The sequence below is a fragment of the Manis pentadactyla genome, chromosome 13, assembly GCF_030020395.1.
Source record: "Manis pentadactyla isolate mManPen7 chromosome 13, mManPen7.hap1, whole genome shotgun sequence".
NCBI lineage: Eukaryota > Metazoa > Chordata > Mammalia > Pholidota > Manidae > Manis > Manis pentadactyla.
The window spans coordinates 29913392-29940470 of record NC_080031.1 but is presented as its reverse complement, the minus strand read 5'-3'; the positions used below and the strand labels follow the sequence as shown (position 1 = coordinate 29940470).

The 27079-nt window shown below is 36.8% G+C and overlaps 1 protein-coding gene and 1 long non-coding RNA gene across 2 annotated transcripts; both read left to right on the top strand.

The window, feature by feature from the left end:
• Window positions 1–6452: 6452 nt before the first annotated feature.
• Window positions 6453–9259, top strand: LOC130680154 (uncharacterized). The gene is made up of 3 exons (XR_008993202.1): window positions 6453–6799; window positions 6892–6993; window positions 8336–9259. It is a non-coding gene; the product is annotated as an uncharacterized LOC130680154 (long non-coding RNA).
• Window positions 9260–15869: 6610 nt separating this feature from the next.
• On the top strand, window positions 15870–26066 carry LOC118921102 (collagenase 3). The gene is made up of 10 exons (XM_036902701.2): window positions 15870–16363; window positions 16452–16693; window positions 17376–17524; window positions 17701–17826; window positions 19308–19469; window positions 20798–20915; window positions 21735–21868; window positions 22839–22998; window positions 24730–24833; window positions 25530–26066. Exons 1-10 carry the CDS (start codon window positions 16247–16249, stop codon window positions 25628–25630), a joined length of 1413 nt encoding a protein of 470 aa, XP_036758596.1. The 5' UTR covers window positions 15870–16246; the 3' UTR covers window positions 25631–26066.
• The last annotated feature ends 1013 nt before the right edge of the window (window positions 26067–27079 follow it).

Here is a 27079-nt window from a genome sequence, read left to right as displayed (position 1 = left end):
GGACGTTCTAGGCAGCTGTTTTTCCCTCTCCGAGACTCTCATTCTGCTCTAACTAGGCAGAGGCCGCCCCCCGAGCCCCCCACCCGTCTGTCTTTCCCTGTCTCACCATGATTAAGTTCAGGATTATGCAGTATAAATAATTGTACACCTTGTTTTTAAGATGCCTCCTCGGTAATTACTATAAAATGTTTAGTGTCTATCAGCAGGTCACTAGTGCACATTATCAGAAAAGTAGTAGAGTCACACCTTACTTAGGAAATCATGAGTCCGGAACACCTCTCCTTTTCTCCCAGCTTGCTTCGCCGGCTTGGGACCCTCAAAGCAAACAAGTTATCGAGTCACCAGTATATATCTTTAACAAAAAGCAGAAAGTGATTTGGCCAGTTTCTGTTCCTTGCTGCATCGATGGCACTAACCATGTGTTACATAGAACTCTTTAGAGTTTCTCAGTCTTGAGTATTTACCTCTTGACATTTTCCCCCTTTGACCTCTAGTCTCAGGTTTCTTCTGCAAGATATGCTTCTTTTCTTCCTCCCTGAATTCTTTATAGCTGAGAAACACTAATGGATAGGGGTAATGCCAGAAGAAGCTAGGCTACACCCTGTGCCTACCATTTATTGGCTTTAAGAAGTGTAACTTACCTTCTCTGAAATTCAGTTTTCTTATCTATAAGAAGGGAATGATAATAATAAAGGGTAGTTATGGATTAATATATGAGTAAAATGAGATTACTTAGCCTAACTACTAAATAAATATTAGCTATTACAAGCATTATTCTTCTCATTTAACTTCTGCATCTGTGGGTATAACACAGCACAATTGTACAGGGACAAATTAGCCAACAAGAAAATTCCTCAGTATAAAAGTGATTGATTTAAGGGATATTCTTTTGGGAATTGTTAACTTTGACTCCTGCTTTTCCCTCTTTGCCCATCCTGTGCCATCTTTCATATACTAACAGAAGGACTGGCCAGCCCTAGTGAAGACTGTGAAATAGCTGCAGCGTTTTAGGGGGATTTGTGACACATGCCCATGGTCCTCCATCCAAGAGGAACTCCCTACACATTCAGTGCTTTATACCAACCATTACATCAGCTGGGCTGGCTAATTTAACCAGGACCCTTGAACTGAATGTAGCCATTTACAGGCTTGCCAGAAGAGCATTGGAGAGTATTTAAATGAATGAATTTTTTTTCTGTCTTAAAGTGTATCACTCACAATGAGAGAGACAGAGAGACAGAAGAGAGGGACAGATTGTTGAAAAGCTTGCAACTCAAAAGATAGTAAGTAGATAGTCTGACGCCATAAGAAAACAGAAACCGTGAAAGAAGTCACTCAGCTTGTAAATCACACCATGGAGATTAAACTCCGTGCCCGTTTCCACCATGCGTGGATGGTCACACTTCCAGGTGTTATACTGAGGGGACCCTAGTTTCAAGTGCTACTGCTGCTTATCGCCTGAAATGTGAGTTTTTACAATTGTCTGTTTGATTTTGAAAGTACTATGCATTTCTGAACTAAGATTTTTCTTCCTTAAATAGCTTTTAAGGAAACAAAATTCATTTATTTGTTATCTATAGTTTTCTCTCTCTCTCTTTTCTTTTTTTTTTTTTTTGTGGTTTTGGAAAACCCAGTGGTGATTCATACGTACAAAATCAATTTCAGAGTTTTAACAAAAGATGTGCAGCACCTTCCTTCCTGTCCCAAGGGCGTAGTTCACAGACTCTTCATATCATCTAATGTAAGCCACAAATACTGTCTAGGGTTGAAGTCAAACAGCATGCATGACTCACATTATTTAATGACCTTTTCAACTTATCAGCTTCCAAGAGATTGTAAAAAGCTTCTTTAAAATGTATGCATTAATGTTAATAGTACAATAATAATATTTATATCACTAACATTCTTATTGAATAAGAATACTTACAACTTAAACTGAAACTGGGCCTAGGTGATTTTGTGTTTGATCCATCACCCAAGTAGTTATTGAGCACTGACTTTGTAAATTCAAGAACCAAAATATAATTACAAACAGCATGCGGCTCACAGGAAAGCATAAGAGTTATAGAGAGGTCAGGTTCACAGAGAACCCTTTGCAGACAACTAAAAAGAGGTCTCTAAACCTCCTCCTTTTTGATTATATCCTGGTTAGGGAATTGCCTGTGTCATATTTTGTTGTATTTTTTTTCCATGAGACTCAAATGTGTGTGTACTAAAAAGACAAGAGCATTTCTGTTGCAGAACAAAGAGCAAATATACTTTACAACAGGCAATCTGGGTAAGACTAGTCTGCGATGAAAGAGTAGTTACATAGCTTAAGTAGGTTACTACCACTTGTCTTCTTTTATCTCTACTGCTTGAATATCCTTTAGTCTAAAAATCATCTTCAAATCATGGCAATTCAATACAGACCAGAGCTATTCATAAGAAATGACAAATCAGGGTTCCAGTGTTAATTTGGACCAAGGAACACAACTGCTAAGTAAAAATATTCTTATTGGAGAATCATATCTAATAATTTATGTATTCTTTTTCTACCAAGATATATCTATATGAGAAATATAATTGAGAGCAAAGTTTTTTTTTAGTTTATTTGGAGACAGAGTAAAGGGCCCTGGGTGATCTTAAAGGAGAGTACCTTCTGATTGGGTCTGTTACTGTTTTCTCCGTCACAGACCAGATACCTCAGGCAGATCATGCTAGATATTTCCACAGACGAATTTGCCTATGTGTAAATCCTTACCTGATAAAAATATACAAAACAAATAAAATTGTAAAACCCTACAAAAACCAAGAGAATGAGAGGGTACATTAGCATTTAAGAGACTTCAATAAATTCCTGAAGTGAACAAAATGAAAATACTGGTGTTTCAGAACTTCTTTCATAAAATTCTGTGTTTAATTCTCATATTTTATTTTTTAAAACAACTTAAGAATTTATAACATTTCATACATCATTGAAATCAAGTATTTCATTTTAAATATTAAAAATTATAAACATATTATAGAACATAAAATTTAACATTTGTCATATATCTTTCTAAAACAAATCACCAAAATAAATTATGAAAATGAGGTATATTAAAAAACAAATTATTTTTACCATCTTTAGTTCATCATTTATAAATGAGGATTTCCTATCCAGAATTTCCTATATTAATTTCAATAGTCTTATGTTCAAAGCCTATATTTGTGGGAAATACTTCACTTTCTGTCATAATTCAATAATTTATTTCCATTAATTGTGTAACAGTCATGAGGAATATTGAAGTGCTAAATTTTTTAAATGATTTACATTTTTAAAATTTGTTACATAATTTTCTGGATTATTTGTTATGAATCCACTCATTGCTTTCTAGTTTGTTTTTTCAAATTGGAAAGAAAGACGTGCAATTACAGGTGGTTCCTTGTGCAATTCAAGGAAGTATGCTATGCATATGAATGTCATCCACCACTTGGAACATCAGAAAGTAAGCTGAGAATGGATGAGTTCACCTAGCCATCTTCAACCATCACTTGTTTCTGAGAACCGCTTTTTGATTTAGGGGATGGCTCATCTTAATTTTGGGGATTGTGACCTGCCTCCATCCCCATCAACTAACTAGTTTCTATAAAATAATGAATAGCGGTGGAGCAAACTGGTTCAAAATCATTCATTTAATCTGGATATAGCAAAATACCCTGGGAGCAGATGAAATACTAGGTTGAATGTTTCAAATTTTAGCTGGTTATGTAATGTACTCGCCTTTCAAGCTGAAAGCATTCTGAAGTCGGACAGAAACTATCAGGTGGAGGACTTTCCAGAATGTGTAAAGTGTGTATCATTGGAGGAAGACTAGATCAAAGTCTGTATTTAACCTCTTGCTTGACCAGTTTCATCAGCTTGCAAATTTGTACAAGAAGGAATCAGATCTGATTAATCATTTGTGTTTGTAAATGTTTTGGAAATTTTGGAAAGAATTTTGGTTTTGGAAAAAACTGACACAACCTTTCCTGGGCAAATAGCTCATTTCCTACATCTGGATTGTATTATCCCACTTTGGGTTGGACTCATGGATAAAGTGGTCCTGGCAGCAAGGTGATTAAATGGGTTCCAAATTGAGAGAAACTAGTAGTGAGGTCCTTGGTCGTGACTTACTGGGAAAACTCTTGTTAGCTCTGCAGTCCTGTCTACTTCTGTTCATACCTTCATCAAGGTGTCTGGGACAGAGTCACAGAGTCTTGGCCACTGTCTAGTAAAGAAGAGTGATAGCAAAAGGACAGTGCTTGGCACTTTCTTGTTTAAAAGAAATGCCATTTCCTGTCTAGCCCACCTTCCTCCCTCCTCACCTTTTCTCCTTTTTTCTATTCCCTTGCCCCTTTCTTTCCTTCTTTTCTCTTCCTTCCTTCATTCCTCCTCTTCTTCCATCCTATTTCAGAGAGCAAATTACAAGTTCCCTGTTGTTCATCCAGTTTTAGAGATAAAGTACTCAAAAGAAGTAAAACATACATTCTTCACTTAAAGTCATTAAACAAGGGGTGAAACCTTTGTTTTTATACGTAAGCTTTTACTTTGCACAAAAGAATGTGCACTTGCTCTGTCCTTGAAGAGAAAGTAGTGCAACAAAATAGGGACAAGAAATGAATCATGTGTCAACATTTTGACCCTACAAAAGTGGCTCAGTGAGGGAGGGATTCAAATTCTCTCCCTCCAAACTCCCATCCCCAAATGAAGGTCTCTGCAGACTCTCAAGCAGCAGAGGCAACCGTTCTTGTGCTGCTGGCCTTTCTGTTCTGGAATCGCACTGTCTGCTGGCCCCTACAGCACCCTCATCTACTTCTAGAGGATAAGATTCCTTCACCAAGGCAGAATTGCTTTTTGCAGAGGTAACCTTTTCTTGCTATTTGCCTAATTTAGCATGTACTTTTCCCATTTAATGGACATAATTATGTGCTTTCTTTCCAGCACCGTTTGAAAGACTTTTATCAACTTCCCTTGAGATCAACATGTGGGCAGAAGGGGAATCTGAGCTCCTGGGAAATAGAGCTCAGCATATTCAAGCTTTCTTTGGTTTACAAGCAAATGGCCAACTGGATACTGAAACATAAAGCCTTATGAAACAGCTTAAGTATAGGGTCCCTGATAAAATGGAGCATACCTTTTTGTCTAAGAAAATGAATCACTTGACTTACTGGAGAAAAGATGGCTCATAATTTTTCAATTGTACAATGTATTGTTCCTTTAGTTGGCAGAAACAATTTTGGCAAATCATATATTTATGTGTTAAGAAGTAGTTTGGGGATGATACATAATATCGTAGCTAGGAGACTGAGATTCTAATCCTAGCATTAACTTTATCTCTGTGTGTTTTTGAGGAGGTTTCTCAGTGTCTTTGAACTTGTTTTCCAATGTAATATATAGGTATTACCCTAGATGATATCTGAAGGTCCTTTGGGGTCTGTAAATCTATGCTATCCCCAAATCACTTTTTTATGTCCTCCAAACCAAGCTTTCTCTCTGTTACTTGAGCCTTGAGTTAGTAAATCTTCTCTAGATGGCTTAAAATATCCCAGAAAAAAATTTTAATTTAAAAATATGGAGAACTAATGGTTTCATTTTTTGCCTTGTGTAGTAATTTTCAGTGAGAATTGATTTGTAAGGGATAGTTAAAATCAGTTGTCTCTTAACATTGTAGCATGATACAACAGGTTATTTTCCTGCAAACTTAGAAAGTTCAAAAACAACAAATATTGAACCCATGTCATTGGATAGAACTATTTCTTTCTCAAGTGATATTCTAAATTACAACCGAATGGAAGCAAATGATTGAGACATGAAATAATTCCAGTAAGAAATCTGTAGATAATCACCTTGAGCCTGTCTTTAATTTATATCCATTCATTTATTCAACAACTTTAATTGAGCACCTAATATATATAGCAAACATGAGTGAAATCTCTAGGGCTATAAAGATCTGGATATAAAGATCTAAAAAACATTTTTTGCATTCAATTTCAAGTACATCAGAAAGGTATTTTTAAACTAGTGAATTTCCTTTAAAATAAAACCTTATTTATGCTGACAGTTAAATATTTTATAGGGTACACAAATTTCATTTAGCAAAATATTGGAGAAAGGTAACACTATATTGTCTTTCTGTGCTAATGTTTAGTTTTACTTGAAAGGCAAATCAAATTAGAGTACAGAAGCTAATTCTTTCCAAAACCGTATTAACCTAATGATTCTTTAATTTTATTTACAATAATGTTTCTTCAATGTTGTGCCGCAAATTCAATCTTTTCATGTAACACTTATATGTGGCATAAGTTGAGTGTTAAATATATTAGTTGTACTCAATTATTTCTGGCCTCAAACTTCAATGAAATTAAAACAAAATTCAAATATATTAAGTGGAATTTTATACCCTTATTTAACATTATTAATGTCTTATAGTAGTTTTTAAATCTGGGGTTACAGTGCAGTTTAAATTTTCTTTTAACCAGGAATACTTGTAAACACAAAAAGAAACTTCAATATATCAGGATGTACCTTTGAAATCTAATTCTATAAGGAAATAAAAAGAATCATCAAAAGTACAGATTTTGAAAGTATAACAGTCTTTAAAATGTCACATTTGGAGGCTTACTGAAATGCCTCTGTATCTTTGTGTTAGTATAGTGAATCACAATCTAGATCTTTCCCCTGAAACTGTGGACCATGCTGTCCAAGCAACATTCGACGTTTGGAGCAATGAGACCCCCTCAGTTTCATTAGTTTTCTGGGACACTGCTGATATCACACTCTTCTTTGGAGCCAGAGGTAATAATGATGAAAAGACTGCCTTTATTGAAGACTTTCTATTTTAAAATATACTCTGCTGGAAGTCATAAGTTTTCTTCTTGTTTGGACAGTTTTCCCACAGGTTTTTTCTGAGTTGTTTTCCTTTTGGAACATGGAGATTTACTCCCCATTTGATGGATCCTTTGGACAGCTGGCTGCTGCCTTTCCTCTTGGTGAGTGTCTGGGAGTGTAATTTTGATGATGGTGAACTCTGGACAAAAGGTTAAGGTAAATACTCTCCGGTCAGGATTGGTGTTGTCCTCATCATTAAACTTGTGTAATCGCTGACCTTGAAGAGTGGTCAAAGTTACAGAAATCTCCCATTTGGAAGAAAATTGCTTCATCCATTTTATGTACATAAGTGGTCAAAACATTGAGTTGTGCATTTCATATCCCCAAACAACAATTAAGGCAATAAAACAGAATCAACCAAAATGTTTTTTTAGGTCTCGGAGGGTTAAGCTGACACCCACAGGGATTTTGTGGTAACACTATAAAGTTTGACCTGACCCAGTTTTTCTCCCTGTGGTTGAAGAAAGTGTAAGAGAGTTTACCAACTGCTGATCATTTAAATTTCAGTGTGGTGGAAATAACTTGCAGTGATTCACAAATAAAGCATATTGTCGTGTAGTCAGATATAAAACAATTATGTTTTGTTGCTTTATATTTCTATCCATCTAAATACTATATTTAGAATATAAACAAATATTTTCAACATTATATTAAGAAGTAGGCAAAACAAGCATTAAATATCTATCCACAATCTCTACATTTTTCTTGGAAAAAGAACGTGTCACTCAGACCCCAAGCTGGCATAGAAAATACATTCCTCTTAGTAACCAAGTGAGCATTAGAAAATCTTGCTATAAAATCTTCCCTAACTTGGGCAAATGCGGAATTAGGAGAAGGTGTGTGTTTGTATCAACTGCATACTAATTCTTCTGCCAGAAGGCTTACCTGAATCAACAATAATTATTGTAATAGGCATGCTTATTGTTTTTTTATGCAAATGTTGCTTGCTTTAAAATGACCTGAGCCTTAAATATGAATTTCCCTCATGTGTCCATTATTGCTTGCAGCTCAGCAATGGTTTCATAGTGCCAAAATAAACTTTGTATAAACTCCATTATTGTTAATTCAGATTTTAATTTTTGTAGCTACTATACACCAAGCATTTACTTGTTTCCAGGTGCTTTGGATATTAATAATATGAACAAAGCTAATTGTTATTACAGTTATTGAACTCTATGTGCCATGTGCTTTACAATTAAATTCTCCCTAATCCTATAAGACTGATTTTATTATCCCCATTCACAGACGAGGAAACATGCTTTAGTTTGTCTGGCTTCAGGACCCATATCCATTACCAGTACAGTATTCACTATTTATTTTACATATTCCAAACTAATTAAGCTTTTGATATAATTGTACATTTGTATAATACCCATATAGTACACTTTTTCACTAAAAGTAAAGTGACCAAATTTTTCTCCTATTCATTTACTCCTTAACAAGTGAGGAATCCAAAGGCACAGCAAAGTCAGTGATGGAACATCAGCGGCTCCAACGTGCACACTTTGGGCGCTATGCTGTGTCGGGGTTACTTGCTCCAGACCATTGAGGAAGGGGCCTTACAGGTTTCGCTTTTGTCCATCTTCCCTAAACAAGCAACAGGGGAGGAATGTAATTAATAAGGTTGAAGAATCTGTCCAGATAATCTCTTAGAAGAACAGATTTTGTTGACATTTACCCCAATCATCATCGCTGTGTTTCTTCATAAAGACATTGGAATAGACTTCAACCTGTTCCCTGCTGCTGTACCTGCATTTGGCCATGTCTCGGGCCTCCATCACCCCGTGACCCTGACACTCCGATGTACCCCCTGGTGTATATGCATCCTAGGAAGAGAAAGATCCTCTCTGAGGATGATGTCAAAGGCATCTAAGCTCTCTGTGCTTTGTTGAAGTTTGGTTTTCTTCTCATTCTAGATGTATTCATTTGCTTTGCTAATCCCCAATATGGCTTTTTCCAACATATGGTGGAATTTAGTTACTGCAAGAAGCAAGCAGGAAGAGTGCTCTGAGTTCAAATAACTGAGGGCATCACTCCAAGCTGTAGCCCACTCTTAGATTCTCATGATGTCATGTAGCTCTGAGAAGTGGAAAACCTCTGACATCCCATGGACCAGGGTTTCACAGCAGCCTCTCTGGAAAATGAAGTACTAAGGCACAGAGCGGTAAGGAGTGTTTTCCCCACAAGTTTGTGGAAGTCTGGATCTGAGGGAGTCAGGCTTACAGGTTGGCCTCCATTTACTTTTCATCCAAACTTTTAACCTTATCTCAAAGGCCGTATTCTGTAATAATTAAATCATCTGTACCTTTAGTTTAAGATTCTCCAAATCTTTCTCCCATCTTAGAAGAAAGGTTCGTAGCTGTATGTTGCACTCTATGTATGTATGGCTGGTACAGACTATGGAGTGCCATTTAGTAAAATCCATCCTATTAAAATTCACATAATTTATATTAAACTCCAAATTTTATGTGAAAAAATTAATTTCTATTAATGGTGGGAAATTTATTAATTAAAATGTAAAATCCAATTAATGCATAACAATGTATAAAGTGAAAGGGTATCTCGCCACCACCCTCCTTACCCAGAATGGCTCAGGAGACACCGGCCCACACAAGAGATTTTATTATCTGAAGGAGAGAGTGGCTGCCCCAGAGGGGGGTGGGGAGAGAGAGAGAGAGAGGGAGCAGCAGAGAGACAGACAGAGAGGGAGAGAGGGCAGAGAGAGACAGGGAGAGAGAGAGGGGGCAGCAGAGAGAGCAGCGGGACAGAGAGAGCAGAGAGAGAGAGAGGGAGAGAGGGAGAGAGAGCAGGGGGACAGAGAGACAGAGACAAAGAGAGAGAGGGCGCAGCAGAGAGAGACAAAGAGAGAGGGGGCAGTAGCGTGGTGCCTTTTATTGTGGCGGATCCGCTGGGCCTGTTGCCTTGGGGGAGGGTCGGGATGTTTAGAGATAAGGCGGTGTAAGCCCAGCAAGCCCCAGGCAAGCCCAGGCATAATTCTCACGGGCTTCTGTGCTTGGGACCATGGGGCAAATGGAGAATAAATCACTATATTCTTACATAAAGTAATTAATGAAGGACATGGCATCAGTCTTTGGCCAGACCTAGGATAAGTGTTCCTTACCTGTTGGCCTTGGGGATAGGGTACATAATTGTTATTTGTTATTTGTTTGCCTTCAAAATAAAACTTCTATTTGATTTTCTCACTATCCGTGAAGTTTAACAGGGCAATATTATTATCTCTATACCTAAAAATAAATATATAATTTATACATGAAGATATACATTAAATTATACAAGAAGATACAGTGCTGATTGGGACTGGAAAAAGTATTACCATTTTCCCATTTTAATCATATCACATAGTCAACTGTATCAGTCAGGATCCGACCAGGAACTAGAAACCACTTTGGGATTAAATAGAGGATTAAGTTCCACAGGTGATGGAAGAGCTAAGAAGGTAAAAGAAGAGTGAAAGAGCTCAGAAATCAGCACCTCCAAAGCCCCTACCAGGCCCGAGGCTGGAGGGACCCAGGGAGCCGCTGACGTACCCAGCCCAGGAGGCTGAGTGGTCTGGGAGGAGGGAGAGCTAGAGCCCTGGGGTGCTGCCTGGAGTGGGGGTTAAAACCACAGAGGGACAGGACTGTCGTCAGGAGACTGGGTACAGTCACACTTCCCAAGTAAGAGATGGGGGAGGGCAAGAAATCCAGCCTTTTCCTCCTGCTTTCCAGAGCCCGCCATGGGCTGAAACTGCTAGAAGCCAGCTGGCAAGTGGGCCCAGGAAAAGTGGTGAGTAGCAGAAGGGCTGGGGATGGGGAGCTAGGGGGATGGGATGCTAAGGGGTCACTGGTTAGTTTCACCTTAAAACTAACCAGTGACCCCTCCCTAAAACAGAGAAGCACAGGGCAGTATTTGAGAGTAAGAATTAGGAATAAGCCATTATAGTATCTGAAGACTTTTTCCTACCACATCTTAATCTAGACATCAGAACTAGAATGCTAATAATTATTCTGCTTTTGAAAATAATTCAGAGATAATTTTAAGCAAATCAAGGGACCATATTGGATTTATTTTACTTTTAAGTCTAAGAAAGAGATCATTTAATGGCCATACTCCAAAGAAATGTGATCCAGACCTCACACTTGATGACATTATGTAGTTACTAGAGGAAAAAATTATCTTCAAGGACACATAAGAAGAATTTGGGCCTAGTATCTTCTTTAGAAAAAACTTAAATATTAACTTCTTTAATGCATAGCTTTAGTAAGATATACTTTGTGCAATTTTGAGTTCATTCTCAATTTTATGATAGAGTAAATGAAGAAAAGCAAACCATGGAAGATATCTACCCTAAATTCACTAAACATGGCTTTCTATAATTGAAAATAAAGTCAATGCAACATACCAACAACATGGCAAGTTTTTCTATTCTAGAAGGAAATGTTTTTTAAAAAACCTTTAAAATTTACAATTGTGTAAATAAATAAACTTTAAGGATATATCTATGGGAGTGACCTAAAAAATCTTGAGGTATTACTATAACTTTTTTCTCCTAGGTTTCTCCCTATTTTCCAGTCATTATGCAATTAGTTTGTTACTTTTTTGTGTATTACTTTTTAAATCAGAAAGTTTGTTGTTTGAAAATACGTAACAAATTCGACTTTAGTGAATTAAGGTAACAAGGTAAGTCTAGGCTCTTTTAAAAATAGACGTTTTGTTTCATTGTTTAAATATTAGGGATCTTTAAATATCCTGAAATTGCTTGTTGTTAAAACCACTAAGGCCCCATTTCTCTAGCTTGTTTTCATTCCTATTATTCACTGCCAACCAATCCAGATTTTCCCTTTTCAAAGACATTGGGTAGGGTTGGGCTAGAATGTGTGTTCTATTCCTGGTTATTTTCTTTTACAGTATTTGGTTAAATCTGGCAGAGGTGAACATTCAGTCACTACTCTTTTTAACAAAACACAGTAAAAACTTAAATTCATTAGGAAGTGAGCCCAGGGAATTAAGTCCTGACTTTCAGATATCATACTTGAGTTAAGAACTAAAAAGAACTTCCTTTTTTCTTGCAGATTCTATTTACTTTGAGGATCAACCAGTATGAACACAGCATTTCTGAAGAATACATGATTCAAATGTTAAAAGGACCTAACTTCCTAAATTGCTGACTGTGGGTAAAACTGCAACATTTTCAGAATCTCTCACCTGGCCTTAGTACATCTCCATATCAATAGGTGTTTCCAAGGGGTGCAGAGAAGTACATCTCCATATCAATAGGTGATTACAAGTGGGAGTGAGAGCATATCGGGACTGGAGAGGTTAGGTGGGTCCCCTTCTTCTACAGCCAGGTCGTGAGAGACACAGGCAAGCAAGAGACAATTACAAGGATGACTGATTGTAAGCAGTAAATGGGTTTCTACCACTTTATTTCTCCCTTTGACTTAGTTTGGTTTCAAAGCTATTTTGCCCTGGGATTTTACCCCTGGAGTTGGTGACCTTCTGCTTTACATCTGCAACATCTAAAATGAGTTCCTCTGTACTCTGCATCCAACCTGTGGATTATGTGAGAAACACACTCACTGGTCCAAATTCAATAAGTGGACACGGAGACAAAGAGAACAGCAGAGCGAGGCTTTAATGACTTGTCTTGCAACATCTGGTGTCTGGTGGGCAGGCACACCTGGAGAGTTTGGTGCCAGTAATTTGTCTCCTAGTGCGTGAGTCCCTCCCCTCGTTCCTCATTGGCTGAGTACCACAGGGTTCACATTCTTTCCCGGAAGTCGCCTATGCCAGTTATATCTTTCCTTTACATTTGTCTTAATCTTACTGGTAGGTTTAAAAAACGCAAACAGGTATCGCCAGGCCCTTATCAATTCCCCCATGCCCACCCCCACCCTCAGCCTGAGCAGCTTCCACCACGTGGCCCTTTGTTAATACCTTACTGTTAAAATGTTTGAACATCCTAGTGGGAATAAATCACATTTAGGTTTTATACTCTTTCCTAACAATTATGTCATGATTGTGCATAAGTACGTTATATTGGGGTGCTCTTACACCTTATTCTAGGGTATAAGTATGATTAATTTAAATTCTGGTTTAGTTGTCCATTTTAAGAGCATGTAAACCCCTTCCATGGGATAATGGGCAAAAAAGAATTAAAATCAGAAACTAGAACAAAGCAACCATCAGAGAGTGTTTTACAAAAATCTTTATTTTATGTAGTGGCACAGAGTCAAATCACTCTAGAAAAGTACAGATCCTACTGTCATTGTCAAGAGTGCTAATTTATAACACTCTAAAGTAAAAACAAAATTTTTATTTTAAAGGTCCTTTGACTCACAGTTTTCATATATTTAACCCAATTAAAACAGTCCATCGTTTCTATCTATTTTCCTCATCTGGAACCCCCCATGTTTTACTTACGAGCTGTTCATGGACATTTTTGGTTTTTTCCTGGGTGATGTTCTGAACCTAGAAACTGATGATGACCTACGTTAAAAAAGTCCCATATTGCTTATGTCTGAATCAGCACTATGTACTACTCATTGCCAATTTAGTCCCCAGTTGTGTTTGCTCATTCTACAGGTTTTCACATTTCTGAGTGATTCCATATGTTGGCTTGTTAGAATCATCTGTAAACACCGACTCAGCCTCATTGTGTTAAAGGTGTCATTTGCAACCACAAACCCCTCACCAGTAATCACCAGAGGCTTGGCTTCCGTTTTAACAATTAACCACCTGAGATAAGGACTTGGGTTGATAAGCAGTTTGCCAGCACCTTTCCATTTGATGACATAACCTGATCACCATCTAAATCACTCCTCCGTTAACAACAGCCTATAGGCAAGCAGCCTCATTATCTTCTTAAGGAATCAATTTCTACTTTAACCTTCTGAGGACTTTTTATTTACCTTACTATGAAAAGTACAAAACGTGTAACAGCATGTTGTCATTCACCTTTCTGTATTTTTTCTTTCACTGTTTATGTTCTTGAGAAATTAAAGAATCCTAAAAGTGTGATTATTTTTAAAGTTGAAAATCAGTGAAACATTTAATTTCTCATTAAAAATGTTCCTCTGGAGGGGAGATAGTATTGTAATTATTCTAAGAAAAAGGTTCTCATCTTATCCTTCATTCCATCTTCATAGTGACTAGTACGGCATCCTTCATAGTTGATGCCCAATCAATTATTTGATTAATAAATAAAAGGGATTTTAAAAATTCTAATTTAAAGTGGTAACATTCCTAAAAATATATGAAAATCTGTAAGTATAGTGAGCCTATTTGATTCTTTTCTCCCACTTTGAAACAAAATGTCATTTGGTGTTAAACTTCTCCAAGGATTTATTTTTTATTATCTAAACAGACTCTTAAAAATTATGAAAATTTGTTGGTAAAAACAAATACTTTCTAGTGAACTAATTTCCTGTAAGTTTAACAATCAAACTTTTGGGTAATTTTCACTTAATCTCAGAATTAAATGCTGTACACAGAAGAGACTTAAAACAAGTTATTATTTTGCATTGCTGATTGAGTGAGTCCAAATCTAATCTTGAACTAATTGGAAAATAAGTTATTGTAAGGATTTGTATGGCTCTATTTTTGATAAAAGCATAATAAATTTTCCTCTACTGATTGCGGACATTTCGTAGGCTTTTCTGACTTTCTCTGAAGTATTGCCAAATCCAGATGATAATCTTTACCAACATATTGGGATGCCCCTTCCCTGCTCACCCTAAGTCTGTATTCATGCTCCTCTTGTTTGGTTTAAGATCTTCTCCCTTTGACTCTTGATCATTCAAATTAACCTGCATTTACAATAATTCAATCAGTCTGAAGATCATGGGCCATATTGCTCTATCCAATTACATCTACAGGGCACCAAAAATGGCATTTTCATGGTATTGCATGTGAAGCTCTGAAAGGAAAAATAGACTAGAGGCCCCTAGAAGACTCTTTTCCTGAGTTGTTAGACCAAAGGTACTTCTGTAATTTTGTAACTCCAGGGGGAAAATCCGGAGGCAAAATACATTTGAAACCAAAGTCAGTCAAAGGGAGAATTAAAGTGGGAGAAACCCATTTATTGCTTACAAGCAAACGTCCACTTCTGCTCTCCCGTGTGTGCCTCTACTGAGCTGCAGAAGAAGAGCCCCCACCCAACCTCCCTGGTCCAGATATGCGCTTGATTGCCCTTGTAATTACCTATTGATATGGAGATGGACTACTTCTCTCCACCCCTTGGAAACACCTATTGATGTGGAGATGCACTAAGGCCAGGTGAAAGATTTTGGAAATACTGCAATTTTACCTACATACTTAAACTTAAAAATAAAAATTGAGAAACTTGCAGTGGGTCACGTGCTTACCAGAGCCCTAGTTTTCCAGTACTCCCAGAGGTGTGGGAACCAAGCAGCTCAGTTTTTGAGAAAATACTTGAGAATGGAAGGAATAGAGACCATATTGGATGGTAGTTAAGAACCTGAAATCTTGAGTCTACTGGCCTGGATTCAAATGCTGGTAGTACCATTTATTAACTCTGTGACCTTAAACAAGTATTTAACTTCTCTATGTCTCAGATTATTCATATATATATGAAGGAAAATAAACCTTCCGATAGTTCCTATTTTAAAAGGCTGTTGTAAGGATTATACTTTCTAAGCCTAGTACGTAGTGATCCCTCAACATGTGTCAGCCATTATATTGTATTCCCATATATTCTTCTACCTCTGGCTGGACCTACTGGGAGTTTGTGCAGAGCTCCATGTTTGCCGAGAGGTCATACCAGTGCTTTTAAATCCCAACTGCAGCGCTTAGTCCCCTGGGTGCGCTGATAGTGCTTCCAAGTCTCCAAGCTTGCTTTCGGTCCACTCCCTCAGGTAGACACAATATTTCCTTCTGCTCTAGAGAAAATGAAGTTTAGAACTCACAGGGTATTAACATTCTGCAAACAGGACTAGGTTTCTCTTAGCAAGTGCACCGTCTTGATACTTCTTACCTGAAAAGTAAAAGTAGCTGCTTTCCTACCGAGGGAAAAACATTTTTGCCAAGCAAAGTGAAAAATGTACTACTCTGCTTCTTCCCACAGTATCCGTAAATATGCTGAGGCCGTTTGTTTTGCCAGATGGTTTTTGAGACCCTGCTAAAATGAGAGATGCCTTCATTTTACATTTCTCTCAAATTCTACCACAAACCACACTTCTTGCGAGGAAAAAAAGTTGCCACGTCAGCATGTTTACCTTCAAATGACTAGGAAGCCGAAACTCTCCCATAAATGATGACTCACCATCATAGGTCTATAAAAGTAAAGACACTTGTCTGTGGAAAGGCACCAGCCTCCAGGCACAACCATTCAAGATGCACGCAACTGTCCTGGCTGTGCTCCTCGTCTTGGGCTGGACTCCTTGTCGGTCTCTGCCGCTTCCCAGTGATGACGACGACGACCTGTCGGAGGAAGACTTCCAGTTTGCAGAGGTAGAGTGTCTTGCCAGTTCCAGTGGTGTGATACATCTCATAAGTGCCCCTCTTCTTTAAAAACAGGTCATTTTGCTTTCTCTTCTAGCGCTACCTGAAATCATACTACCATCCCCCGAGTCTTGCTGGAATCCTGAAGAAGAATGCAGCAAGCTCCAACGCGGACCGGCTCCGAGAAATGCAGTCTTTTTTCGGCTTAGAGGTGACGGGCAGGCTTGACGACAGCACCTTAAACATCATGAGAAAAGCAAGATGCGGGGTCCCTGATGTGGGAGAATACAATGTTTTCCCTCGAACGCTCAAATGGTCCAAAATGAATTTAACCTACAGGTAAATTATAAACTATCTTTTGCTAATATTTGTTAGTTCTTTTTCATAGTATTAAAAGTCTGATTTTTAGTACAAGTGACAAATGGCAAAACAGGTGTGGCTCCATTTTTCTTTTTTGGTAGGCCTTAAATGTTTAACTGGAAGTTGGGTCCAGAAATAACTTTAGTACCGCTGATGAGAATGTTTCAATTCACAACAGCTATCGTTGTTATGTTAACCCAGCATTATTTTTCATTAGAAATTTCAAGCTCTCCTTTTAGATATGAAATCAAAGAAGTCAAAGTAGGTTCAATAAAATTTGAAAATGTAGTAAATCAGGCATCTTATAACAGTGTCAAAAGTGGGGTATTCCGCTCTCTCTAGGAACTTTACAGAGCTATTTCATTTATGTAGGCCATACAGATACAATTATTTTAGCATTCAGTATGTTATTAAACATCTGAATACTTTAAATTTAAGATGCCAGACAGTCAGATATTTGGAGATACTCAAATGTCTGATTGAATTCTTCATCTCTTAGTCTTTGACAGCATCATAATTCATCAGTTCTTGAAATGATAGGCTTCTAGTAGGGCTTTTTGAGAAGCAGTCGCATTTTGAGCCGGAAAGCAGTATTCCAAGAAAATATTCTAAAATAGCTTTGCCTTCCAAAAACTTAATCAAAACTTTCTCTGTTGAATAGAATTGTGAATTATACCCCTGATCTGACTCATTCTGAGGTTGAAAAGGCATTCAAAAAAGCCTTCAAAGTTTGGTCCGATGTGACACCTCTGAACTTTACCAGACTTCACAGTGGCACTGCAGATATCATGATCTCTTTTGGAATTAAAGGTAATGATGCAGGATTTTTTTGAAACATTTTTATATTTCTGCTCCTTAATTGGCTCCATTCTTTTCATCCTTTCAGTCATTCATTACTTTTCACAGAACTCAACAAAAATTCACCAAGCACCTGTGCCAGACACACTGGGTCTAATTAGATTCTTAACTCTTGCTTTTATGTGCAGAGCACGGCGACTTCTACCCATTTGATGGACCCTCTGGTCTGCTGGCTCATGCTTTTCCTCCCGGGCCAAATTATGGTGGGGATGCCCATTTTGATGATGATGAAACTTGGACAAGTAGTTCCAAAGGTAATATTTCTGATAAAGATACAATTCATGATTACTAGGTTAGATTAGACACAAGTCCAGTCAAATTTCTGTTCTTTGTTATATGACTTACTTGTTTCAGACTTGTCTGTATTACTGATTTCATAAATATCACTCCAACAAATCAAGATAGCATCTTATTTCAGACAGGAGACAGACCGGATGAAAGTTGTATTTACAAGAGCAAAGTGAAACTGTTGAATGAATTCAGTCAGTAGTCGAACCTTTAAGGCTCAGAAGAATTAGGAATGTTAATTTAGGAAGAAAAGGCAGATTGTTCTAAGACAAAAGGATTATTTTTCCTAGTTGTAAAACTGGATCTTGAATGATCAATACCTCAAATCCAATACCTCTAAACCTGTCTTTAGAAGGAAAGGTAAGAATTTATATATTTATGTTCTGAATATTTCACAGGTAAGAATGGTTTTAGGAAGAAAGAGTAACACCCAGTAATATTAGGATGGGGTCACAGTAAGCCTCAGTTTTAAATTCCTGCATACATTCTGTGTTTGAAATGATTCATTCAAATGAGTGGAAGCATCCACAACACATCAGGGTTAATTTTTCAGCTGAAAGCCCCGAATGGTATCCGTTACTAGTCATTTCAGTAATCACCTTTCACTCACATTATGTGACTTTGGTCTGCACCATTTACTGAGCTGGCTGTACATTTTCTTTGTGCATAGACTATGATCGCAAAGGGCAGGTTAAGGTGAAACTGAAACCACTGGCTGCAACTTTCATGCATTGTTTTCCTTTTACTCTTTTATCTTTTAATCAGTTTAAAATAGCAGTAGTAAGAGGCTTAAATATTGGTGGGAGGAATGACTAGAGGAAATAATGTAAATACAGTGACACAGCAGTTTTCCAAAATAGAGGAAAATAGGCAAATCATATCCAGGGTTTCTGTTTCCTTAAACTCTATAGTCTAGAGATACCTGGAAAGAATCATTTGGTTAGAAGTAGCTTCCAAGCAGATTCCCAGAGACTCTATATTTAGTGCATCTTGCATAGTTGGCCATCCTCCCTTTGGATGCTGCCTCCTGTTGGATGATGTTCTAGGCGGACCCTAGACACGTACCACCTTCTATGACTTCCTGTGACCCCTCACTTAAGGTTATCACTGTACACGATACTCACCTGACCTGACAAATCAAAGAGCAGATCAGGATTACCAGTGTCTCCGCCAGGAATCCATGATTAGTAATGATTTGAGAGCAGTCTGTTGCTATTCTAATTGTGTAGGCAGCTATAATCGAAGAGAGTACTAAATTATTGGTGAGGATTAAATCAATATTTTTATTCTTCCTTCAGGCAACTGAATATTAATTTTAACGAGTGAGTAAAATAGCCAAGAAAGAGAAATGGTAACAAACCAGGTAGATGGGGAAAATGACATTCCTTTCATTAACTAGTCTTTGGAGGACCTTGTTTTCTCATGGGTTCTTTTTTCTTCCTTCCAGGCTACAACTTGTTTCTCGTGGCTGCCCACGAGTTCGGTCATTCCTTAGGTCTCGATCACTCTAAGGACCCAGGGGCTCTCATGTTTCCCATCTACACCTACACGGGCAAGAGCCACTTCATGCTCCCTGACGACGATGTGCAGGGGATCCAGTCTCTCTACGGTAACCCTTAATTTATCAGCTTAAAAGCAGAATAGAAATATGCATTTATTTTCTAAATTGTTAGTGAATTTATCTTTACCAATTTTGCTGTCCTGGTTTGTTATTAAAACCTAGGAAAGCATGCCCATATTTTTTTTCCATATCAAACTATCTACTCAAGGAGAAAATATTCCATTTTTCAAAATTTTTGCAGAGTATAGCTCTTCACATTTCTATTTTATACATTACAAGGTACATTTGAAAACACCTGTGACATAAGAAAGGAAAATATTTTATTCACCATTTAGCCAATGAAGAAACTAAGGCCTGTAGAGTTTAAGTAGTGTATCTATAGTAACACAGCTGAGGGTGAACATGAGATCTTGACCAGCTTTTATACATTCTGGGCATTCCTTCAATCATTCCAATTAGCCACACTCGAGTGGCCTGTGGTATTTTTTAATCATCATCTACAGTGACCATTGTAAGAACCTCTTCCTTTTTTTCTTCCAAATTTTCAATAATATTTACAAAATAATTAAACTGCAACCCAAACAAGCAAATTTACTTGCCATAAATAGAGTCAAAGCCACAGTGCAAAATCATCCATGTAAACACCACTCACCCCATCTCACTCATTTCCCCTCATTTTTAAAAATCTACAATAGCAGCTAATGTGTGTTTGGGCAAGTATTTTGCAATTCTTATTATTTCTACATTATTGTGACCAAGGGTGACTGGATGATAGAACTAATATGAACTAGGTAAAAGAAAAACAGTTCAGAACTGCTGTGTCTTGTACCCCTTTTGCACTCATATGAGCTGCTGGAAAAGTTACAAACACGTGGCAGGGCACGTCAGAGTTGCTGAAGGCCTGACTTGACCCTGAGATGTGGCTGAACTGTGGTGAACTGATAAAACCTTAGCTAGTGTGGACAGCTGGAAAAAGAGACGAGAGAAAGCTGAAATGAAAATCTCCCCAGGAATGATGTGCCCCAGAAATGTTTCTCAAGAGCCATCTCCAGTAGGTTGTGCAAAGCCTGGGGGAAATTTCCTCAAAGTCTTTGCTCCCCGTCCCCACCATTTCTATCATCAGCTTCCAGGGAACTAAAGTTGCAATTGAGATGAATCTCAAGGGGTCAAGAAGGATGAATGCAGAAGGGGCAGTCCCACCTGTGGGACCTTAGGAGCCCTGCAGGAAGGAAGTAGTATCGTGTGGGATTCAGACCATGTGGGTGCAGCAGGGCTTTCTGCTCTCCCCGAGGAACTCTCTCCTACCCTCCATTAGCAGGGTCTCGTCATTGTCACGTCATCCTCAGTAACTTCTCTCAATCATTTCCTGACTGCAGGTCCAGGAGACGAAGACCCCAACCCTAAACATCCTAAAACACCAGACAAATGTGATCCCTCCTTATCCCTTGATGCCATTACCAGTCTCCGAGGAGAAATGATGGTCTTTAAAGACAGGTACTCTTGATATTATTTTATAAAATCTGCATGTAACAAACATTTGTGAAGTTGGGTCTGCAAATTGCCAAAACATCCAGTTAGATTTCCCAAGGTGACATTAACAGTTGAAAACAATAGACTTTGGGGCAGTTTTTAAATGTATTTCAGAAGAAATACATGATTGATGGATAAACATGTTACTTATCAGTGGATAATCTTGCTGTTGTGAAGCATCTTTTGGGATCTTTGGCTGTGTAGTCTTTCTTATAAAGGTAACCAAGTAAGTATAGAAATCCAATTTATTTATCTGAAAGACACACAAGTATTAAATCAATTACCATATTAGTAAACTGTTGCTCATAATATCTGCATGAGTTCCTTTTGTTATAGAAACACTTTGGTTCTGGTAACACGTGTTGGAATTTGAGAGAGGGAGTTCTTTACAACCTAAAGTGAATAATGCAATAGTAATTTTTAATTTCCACATTGTTCTAATATGCTTATTTTTTCATTTGTCCATTTATTCATTCATCAATTAATTTCTTCCTCCTCTGTGATTCAATAGCATTCCCACCTCCTCAATTACACATCTAATTACATTGCATCCCAGATACTTTCTCATGTATACAGTTTCTCCATGCCATGAGATCTTGGAAGACATAGTTTGTATAACTCACGTTTTCTTTCCAGAGCTCAACACAGTTCCCTCTTCACAGGTGATAGGGAATAGTTGTGTCTAACTTACCTGTATTGATGTGGAGACAGGTGGTTAGCAAGATAGAAATATTGCACTTAAAAAATAATGCAGCCAATTCTGTATTTTTACTTTTGTTTTAGATTCTTCTGGCGCCTGCATCCTCAGCAGGTTGATGTGGAGCTGTTTTTAACAAAATCGTTTTGGCCAGAACTTCCCAACCATGTTGATGCTGCATATGAGCATCCTTCCCATGACCTTATCTTCATCTTTAGAGGTAAGCCTTCCACGGGGGGCCCCCGACATGCCAGGGCAATGATGAACTTGCTGTGACTAGAGACTTGGTAAATGATCACTCCTCAAAAATATACATCGATTAAGAATCAACTTTAACAAAATGGAAACCAGGAAGCACCTGAAGCCTTTCTACCAACTATGTCCAAATTTGACAAGTAAAAGGCTACTTTATTACTTATCATATCCACTCTTTGTTTCATAGCAATCATGTCCCCTTTTTTCTCTTGTTTCCTCCTAAAAATTATTTGCTGAGCAAACAGTGTAACAATGTACATTATGAAACAATTGAAAAAAATATTTCCATAATTTTCCCTTCTGAAAAGTCAATTTATTTCATTTTCTCACTTTCTTTTATAGTCCTTTGTCATGTATAATACATATTTTTAAATATTTATATTCATAGTATATATACATTTAAATATTCTTCTTGTTTCCTTGACATAAAATCATGGAACATTTTCCAAATTACTATTCCATCTTCATGATTATAACTTATAATGACTACATAACATTTACTGATATTATTTCTTACTGACTACTATAATTAATGCTGTAATGGTGTTCCATTTTAGAAAAGGAAATAACTTTCTATCTGGTATAAAATTTGAATTTTCAATCTAATTTACTTTTCTTCCTGTGCTGCTTATTCATGCAGAAATGTTATAAATTTGTCACCTAGCTTAAAACTTAATATTCAGAGATAATAAAGTGCCAAACTGATTATGGTTTGGTTGGCTGTGCTCACAGTTAGGAACTTTAGGATCTTAAATCCTATTTTCTGTTAGAAGAATGCTCATATATCTACACTTCATAGACATGGTGACCACAAACACTGATTAATTTATTTCTAAATGTATAAAGTAAGTCTTTCTTTGTTAAAGTAAATGTCTATATATGTGAGTCTTAATAGATTCCCTTGGATAATAAAACCATTCTTTCACTTATTCTAGGCAGAAAATTTTGGGCTCTTAATGGTTATGACATTCTGGAAGGTTACCCTAAAAAAATATCCGAACTGGGATTTCCAAAAGAGGTTAAAAAGCTAAGTGCAGCGGTTCACTTTGAGAGCACAGGCAAGACTCTATTCTTCTCAGGAAACCAGGTCTGGAGGTAAGGGAGCCGTACTTACTGATCCACCGTCTCATGTCATAGAAGCAGTGTGAGTCCCGAACATCTCTCGCTACTTTAAATTATGACCTTATGCATTATTTAAGATGCCAGGCCAGTCATATTAATTTCTGTTTCATGTCAGTTCCTTGGTAGGTAGGTATTAAAAAGTCTCAAGGCCTCTTGAAAATACACATACGTATATACCATTCTCACCCATTTTGAGCCACACTTTTCTTTCTTAGCCATTTGTTGTACCTCAACCATGCTAAAACCATCACTTTTACTTTGACATCTTCATTCCTTCTAATCTTTTTCCAGGATTCTCTTTCTTGTCATCCTCTCCTAGTTTACATGTAGCTCTATCTTCTGTAGCCCAAGAGGACACAAGAATAGGTATAGGAAATGATAGAGTGAGGGAAGACTGCCATTTCTACAGTGTCTCCTGATCCACTGGAGAGATGGGCCAGGAAACTGCTAGACCCATAGGTTTTAAAGTCAATGCTTTTAAAAGGACAAGCAGAGCTGGAATATTTAAAACATGGAGAGATCAATTCCACATTAGCATTGGGAACATTCAAGGGTCCAAACCCATGTCTACATTTGGGGATGTGAATAGCTCATAAGTACTCAATACTCAAAATATCTAAAATAGTAGTTTTATATCATCCAAATACACATACACAGATAACACACATTCCTGTGTTTATCACCTTTGCCTCCTGAACTTCTTTATCTCTAAAATGACATTAACAACTCTTAAAATTACTGCTGAGTTCTGCCTGGTACTACTGTTCCAGTCCCTATGCATGATTAATTACTTACTATATCTCAAATGCACTGTCCCCATTACCTTACCTAATGCAGTTTTCTTTGCTGCAACCCTCCCTCTTGAAATTCTACCCTTTGTTTAAAGTTAACTTGAAATACCATTTAGTCTGCAGCCTTTTTTGATCACCCCATTCAGGGTCATCTTCTTTCTCATGTATCCCATGACATTTGATGTTTACTTGTCATGACGCTTAGCTTCTACTGACGAGTGTTGCAGTTATGGGTGTACCTACCTTAGTTTTCTTGATAGTCAGTGGTTCCTCCTTTTACTATTGAAACATATCTCAAGGCTAAAAATGCCTGTCATGAGTAGGGGTAACAGTACACTGTGGTAAGCTGTTCTTGGTTAATTTCAGAATGTGTTTGATTGGCTAGGGTGTGGGTATGCAAGGGGAGGAGGAGTACGGAGGATGAAATTATGGGAGGGGGATGCTAAATTCCCCTTTCCAGTTTTAGTACCACCGTATGCCCTTCTAACTTTTTAATATAGAAGTTAAATCTTAAATACTTTTTTCTCCATTACTGAACTTAGCAAGTTGTCTTACATATTGTGGGAGATCAATAGGTGATTGTTCAATGCATAAACTTTATTTACTTCATCCTAAGAACACTTTCCTAAAAACACACTTTTATAACAGATATGTAAATATTGTGAAATAAGCTTGTAATTGTCTTCTCAAAGAATGGTTTTAGCCAAATCAAAAAATACTCACTAAGCATCCACTATATATCCAATATCATAACTTCTAATTTTAAAAAGCTACCAGGTGTTTTAAATGTTTTAACTTAAAAATTTTAAACTCTTGTCAGTTTTGAAAGGTGCCGTTATACTGATTGTACCATTTCTAAGATAATTTCTAAGAAATATAGCCTACTTAAGAGTTTCTTTTTCTTATTAAATAGCTATGATGACACTAACCATATTATGGATAAAGACTACCCCAGACTAATTGAAGAGGATTTCCCAGGAATTGGTGATAAGGTAGATGCTGTCTATGAGAAAAATGGTAAGTAGTTCCATTGCACTGATCTTAATGGAGGGCTTCTGTAACCTCTCAAAATCCCCTAGAGGATTTTTATACAGGACTTAGATGTGTTAATGAATGTATGGCAGTTAAGGAATTAGTCATTCCTGTGTGACTACTTACAAAGATAGGAAACCAAAAAATAATGCATTTAGAATAAATGAGAATTTTATTAATGATTGCTAATTCTACAAAGGAAAGATATTAAACTTTAAGCACTATCTTAAGTTATGCCAAGATGCAAAGAGTATTGCCATAATTCAAATCAGGGTAGAGTGGGGAGTAATTTATATCTAAAGATCAATAGTTATTATAATTATAATAATTATATATTATATATACAATTATATATATTATAACTTTCAATAACTATATAATGATTTTTGCCTTAATTATCAAAAGGGATACTATTTCTAACTTATAATAAACAACTGATATCAATAATTCAAGCATCAAATTGAGCTCAAGGCAAGATAACAACTAATTCAAGGTGACAATTTAGTAAAGCTGGGAACCTTTTTTACTCCCCACACCTTAAAGTATAAGCAATATATTAAAGCATTAAGTAGGGTTTATAAAGATAAGTGTTGGGATGTTAAAAAATAAGTGCAATCTAACAAACTGGACTTTTAATGTTACCCCTATTGTTTTCAAACTCTAAAATTTTCTTTCTTGTAGGTTATATATATTTCTTCAATGGGCCCATACAGTTTGAATACAGCATCTGGAGTAACCGTATTGTACGGGTCATGCCAGCCAATTCCCTATTGTTATGTTAAGTGTTTTTAAAATATTGTTATTTAAATCCTGGGGAGCATTTGGGATAATACTTCCAGTGATTTGGGCAGGGGAGAGTTACCAGGGGAAAGCTTCGTTCTGTGAACAAGCTTCAGTAAGTTATCTTTGAATATGTAGTATCTGTGCATCTGTGTGTGGCTGGAACCACATTTATTTTAAAGTAATGAAATTCAGGTCCTGCAAGGATCACCGAATTCCTGTGTGCTATACAGAAGCAGTAGTTGATAATATTTCCCACATTAAAAATGGGACACATGGTCTGTGAAAGAGTTACCGTAATTTTAAAATATATTTATAAGGAAACTTTGAAAGACATAAAAGTAAATCACATTTATACAATTAATGGATCATTTTTATTAAAAAGTATAAAATAGTATGAAAATGGTATTTTCAGGGAGCATATGGTAGCATGAACAAAGAAAAACCAAAGGGAAATGTCTGTAATAGATGTATTCTGAACAATTTTCCAAAGAAATAATTTGGATTTTGCACTGAAACTATTTGGATCTACATCCCCACTTCATACAGATGTGAAGGATATATCAAAGTCACTAAAAATAGGAGACAGAGACTAATGCTGAGGACAGTATACATGGGCTTTGAATTCTGTTTAATCTTCACTTTAGACAGTGACTCAAGGGTTACTCTCAGAGAAGACAAATATTTCTCTGCATATTTATAAAAAATAGAGGCAATCACTGTATTCAACTATTTCAGGTCTTTCAAAAATATCAAATACTTAAAATTGTTACCAAAATGACCTAACGCCACAGCATCACTTTTTTATAAATGATCTGATTATTTAAGACTAAAAGCAGTATTTTAATCTTATTTTATCTAAAAATTGTTTTAATGTCTAATTTACATTGGATATGTAGACTATTTTATAGAGATATAGACTAAAATATGTCTTATAAATTGGAAGTATTATGTTAAAACAGAGACATCCAAAATAAAGAAACCAGTTTACCAGATGGCAGTCCTCTAGTCCTTCTGAGGATATGGAACTGTACCTTTTTCTCTCTCTCTTCTTTTAACCCCTCAGCACTTGTTACAGTGCCTGGCACTTGGTACTAATCAAATATATGAATGGTCATTGAGAAAAGAACAATTCTGTTCAGAGATCTTGTTCATAAAAAATTCAGGCAAAGAAAATTTTATTTGCAAAATGTATTAAGAAGTGTTTATATTGTTTATAATAAAAAGTATTTTCCACAAACATTATTATGTGGTATATATCTTTCTGTGTAATTTTATGCTCTCCTCACACAAACAGGGTATGTTTAAATTATTCTTTTTTCTTGCTCACGTTTCTTGGTGAATGTAGCTCAATCACTGTTTTTGTTTTGTTTTGTTTGTTTGTTTGTCTTTGTGGGAAGACTATATTCAGAGTTTAGAATTTATTGTACCAGGCTATGTTAACAGAAGTT